Source organism: Alnus glutinosa, chromosome 6 (assembly GCF_958979055.1).
Source record: "Alnus glutinosa chromosome 6, dhAlnGlut1.1, whole genome shotgun sequence".
Lineage (NCBI taxonomy): Eukaryota > Viridiplantae > Streptophyta > Magnoliopsida > Fagales > Betulaceae > Alnus > Alnus glutinosa.
The window spans coordinates 9,055,975-9,060,063 of NC_084891.1; the positions used below are offsets into that span (position 1 = coordinate 9,055,975).

At 40.5% G+C, this 4,089-nt stretch overlaps 1 protein-coding gene across 1 annotated transcript; it reads right to left on the reverse strand.

The window, feature by feature from the left end:
- Positions 1–771: 771 nt before the first annotated feature.
- LOC133871496 (uncharacterized) lies at positions 772–1,248 on the reverse strand. Its single transcript, XM_062308936.1, has one exon. It carries the CDS (start codon positions 1,246–1,248, stop codon positions 772–774), a length of 477 nt encoding a protein of 158 aa, XP_062164920.1.
- Between the last annotated feature and the right edge of the window lie 2,841 nt (positions 1,249–4,089).

The following is a 4,089-nucleotide window of genomic DNA, read 5'->3' on the forward strand; positions in this document are numbered from 1 at the left end:
GGACTTCATGACAAACATTTTCTCTTTTTGGTTCGTCTCATTTTGAGTTCGTTTTGACGTAGTTTCGGTCAAGTCAAAGTTTCTGTCTATAAAGCCAAAATATCTTTTATCCACTTTTTGCGTTCACACTTGCTTTATTGATTTTTCCTCCTTTTCATGATTACTTTTGAGATATCCTATCCTTTCATCATTACTCTTGTTTTTTATACATAAATGTTTCTAGAAGCATGGAGATATTATTCTTGACAGTTTTTCGTTTAATATCGACAGTTGGGTTATTTAGGCTCGGGTCAAAAAGTCAACTAGTGGACTTTTTGTTAACTTTTCCCATATGGTAGATCTTTCTTTTGTAAGCACAACGGTTTTTGAATTATCTAAATCTGAGTTCGTTTGACCTATTTTCGGTTCAATCAAAGTTTAAAGCTTAAATGTAACTTTTAAGTTTTTAAGGGTTTTTAGGTTTTGATCTTTTAATTTTTCGAAACAACTTTAGGTTTGCTTATAAAAACATGTGGATATTGTCTCCTCAACAATATCAATCATTTCTTAAGTACTTGAAATTACTGGGCGTTACATTTCCCCTTCTCACATTGTACTGCTTAACAGCTTCTCTAAAAAGTTGTATGCTAGAGAGAACTAACAGTTGGTGACAATAGAATGTCACTTCTACCAATGTCAGAGTCTCTTTCATCAACCTCAGCATCTTCAAATGATGTCATTTTGATGTTTCTAGATGGCCCACTCTCGCCATTACCATCATCCAAAATATCCCTACTCTCTCACCCCACCCCCACCCTCTACATCAGCACCATCATCACCATCCCCATCCTCATCCCCATTCCCATCCCCATCCTTATCCCTATCCTCCCGATCACCCTCCACACCCTCATCCGTTTCAAGCATTGTTGGGGAGCCGGCACTATCCACCAGGTAATCAAAAACATCTTCATCATCACTTATTTTATCATCCCACCATGTGTCGTTATAATCAACCCTACCTCCATCATCTCCCTCTTTATCATTTTCCCATTCTTCCCCATCCTCCCCTACATTACTTTGGAAAGAAACAATATAAAGCTCTACAACAGGAGTATCCACATGTTTGGAAACCAGATACGCCACATCATAATCCGAGGAAACTAGTTGTAAACCATCCACTAGATTTTTGGTAACGTCCCTAACGTAAATCAAATCACTTGGATTGTACCCATATTGTCCCAAAATAGACTCAATCAGGACAAATGTCATATTATCTGGATCAACATTATCTAGATGACCATCCACTTGACCCCCCACATAAATACATCCACATTATCTATCAAACCTACCCCCATAGTTTATCTCAAACACCAACTTCATCCTACACTGCACACAACAAAATACATTATCAATGGGACAAGGGGACCACTATAATAAATAAGCCACTGCAACTAATATACACAACACATGTCAATAGCATCAGGGCCCAATGTACAGTACAACATCAAAATAATGGTCCTACATAATGCTCCAACATCAGTACTGCATGAAAATAATTAATTTATTAAGCATCCATACACATGGACCCACTGCATATAAAGTAGTCTCGACAAACCCTAGTGCAAAACAAGCTTAGCCTAAAAGATACAAAGCAAACTTAGCCAAAAAATTACAGATCGGGACCACTTTATTCCAATCACTGTCTCAGTCCAAGAATACCAAAATATTGAAAAAATGACATATCGGGACCACCATGAATGACTATAAAACCCATGGACCGAAACCCCCAAATCCCGACAAACCCTAACATTTTTTTATACCCAAATCATAGTAAAATTATATATAAAAGCATTAGACTTAACAAACAACATTAAGAAAAACACCAAATCCGATAACCAAAAACTAACAAAAACCCCTAAATCCAAAACCCTAAATTAACAAAACACCACAAATCGCCTACAAAAAAATACTTTAACCATTTAAAAAAAGGCATTGACCTTTATTGAACGCGTTTTGGAGTTGATAGGTTCCAAAAGATCCTCTGTTGTAGATGTGGAGTCCGGCGACAAAGTCTCGGTGGGTCAGCCTTCATGTAGAACCTTTGACAGTGCTAAGTGGGGACCAAATGCACACACGAGACAAAGGGAAAAAGACACGCAAGCACGGTATAAAGGCTGGATGAGGTGGGGGTATTTTGGGTAGGGGATATGTCTTAAATGGTCACGTGCAACGCCGGTGATCGACTTTCCGTCCAAACAGACGAGCGAACGAACGGATTGTATTTTTTGCCACTCGTTGGTAAGTTCGGGGGGGTCATATCTAAATTTTGGTACATTGGGGGGTATATTGCTAGGATGTGGATAAATCATGGGGGCAAAGTGTCTTTTTCCCTTTCATTTAAGTTTGGGAAACTTTCTTTCTAACATGAATCCACCACTAGTATTAATGTATTATACATTTATATTAGTTTATGATGCTTATTGATCATGCTTTTTTTTTTTTTTTTCTACTTTGATTCTTAAAATCCCAAACTAGTTTAATATTTTGCCTTTTTGTTGATGTCAAGTGTTGCATTTTGTTGTCATTTTTTCAGATGGATGGACCTATACCTATTAGTGGTTCTAAAGGTGGTAGTGGTACAGCTAAAGCTAAAGCTAGTAGTGGTACACCTAAAGCTAAAGGTGGTACTACACCTACTAGTCCTCACCTACACCGCCACCTCCACAAGCAAGTACACCTACTCCCGGACCTCCTGGTCCGATAGGCACACCTATATCACCACCACCACCAGTAGGTACACCTACATCTTCTGCATCAACCAATGCTTCTTGTTATCATTATCCACTATCTCCTATTGATAATTTGATGGGTGGGGTAGATATGGATGAGGATGATGATTCTGATGAGATGGAAACAGATAGATCTACTGGTTCTATGAAAGTTCGTGGTGGTCATGGTGGACGACCACCACTCACTAAGAAGAAAAAAACTATAAAAGTTGCGAAGCCATCTACAGTTTGGGAGCATTTCACTAAAGATTTAAATAGTCCTGAAGAAAATCCTGTGGTGAAAAAATAATATGGACTTCTATTATTAAATGCGGAATTAAAGGAGACAAATATTTTATTGACGAAGTGGAAACTCAGTTTAAAAAAAAACCACTTCGGGGCAGCCAAACCCAGGATATCCACTATTCAGAAGACAAAGCTAGATACAAGGCAGTAACACCCACATACACCCGATGCAGTGGTCGTACCTTGATCTCTAACGTGTAACCCAACACGAACGCCTCCAAACCAGGTCTCCTACCTGAAGGGGTCTTCAATGAAATCCTTTACCTTAGGGTCAACCCCTAAGATAGACTTCAAGGCTGATCAAATCACACACTTGGCAAGGCTTTAGAGGAAATATCACGTCTCTAAGCTGTAGAGAATTCACCACCGAATTTTATGTTGAAAGCATGCCTAGAGCCTCTTATTTATAGGCTTAGGAAAACCTATTTTGAGTCAAAAATGGATTCTGTGGCACGCGCCTCCGGACAGGAGCCAGGGCCGTCCGGACGGGTCAAGTTTTTCTTGTCCGGAAAGTAATTCTAGAATTTTCTGAAGGGCCGTCCGGACGGTCAAATCTTTTCGTCTGGACGGAGGCAGTTCGGATGCTTCTAGGGACCGTCCAGATGTTCAAATTACAGAATTTTTTCTAAGCTTTCCAATGAAGCTGATTTCGTCCCAATCTGATATTTGAGTAAAACGTTATGACCAAAATACCCGAGGGTGTCCGGACGGCTTGACCGAGCGTCCGGACGGTCAACTGCAACCGCCTCTCCAAGATAGCCCTGAAATCTTCCATAACAAGACCGCGTCCGGACAGTGTTGCCCTAGAGTCCAGACGGTTGCACTTCGGCTGCACGAAATTACCATAATAAGGCTTGGAGCGTCCGGACCTTGAAGGCTAACGTTCGGACGGTTGAACTGGTGCACGCAATTTCCATATATGAAGCTTGATCATTCGGACCATGAAGGCTGACGTCCGGACGGTTGAACTTGGTATGCACGTTCTTGCCTTATAGAGGACATCGTTCGGACGAGATCACACATCGTCCGGACGGTA

Bases quoted from the DNA above. Each gene is read 5' to 3' on its own strand.
- LOC133871496 (XM_062308936.1), bottom strand. From the start codon at position 1,248: ATGACATTTGTCCTGATTGAGTCTATTTTGGGACAATATGGGTACAAT.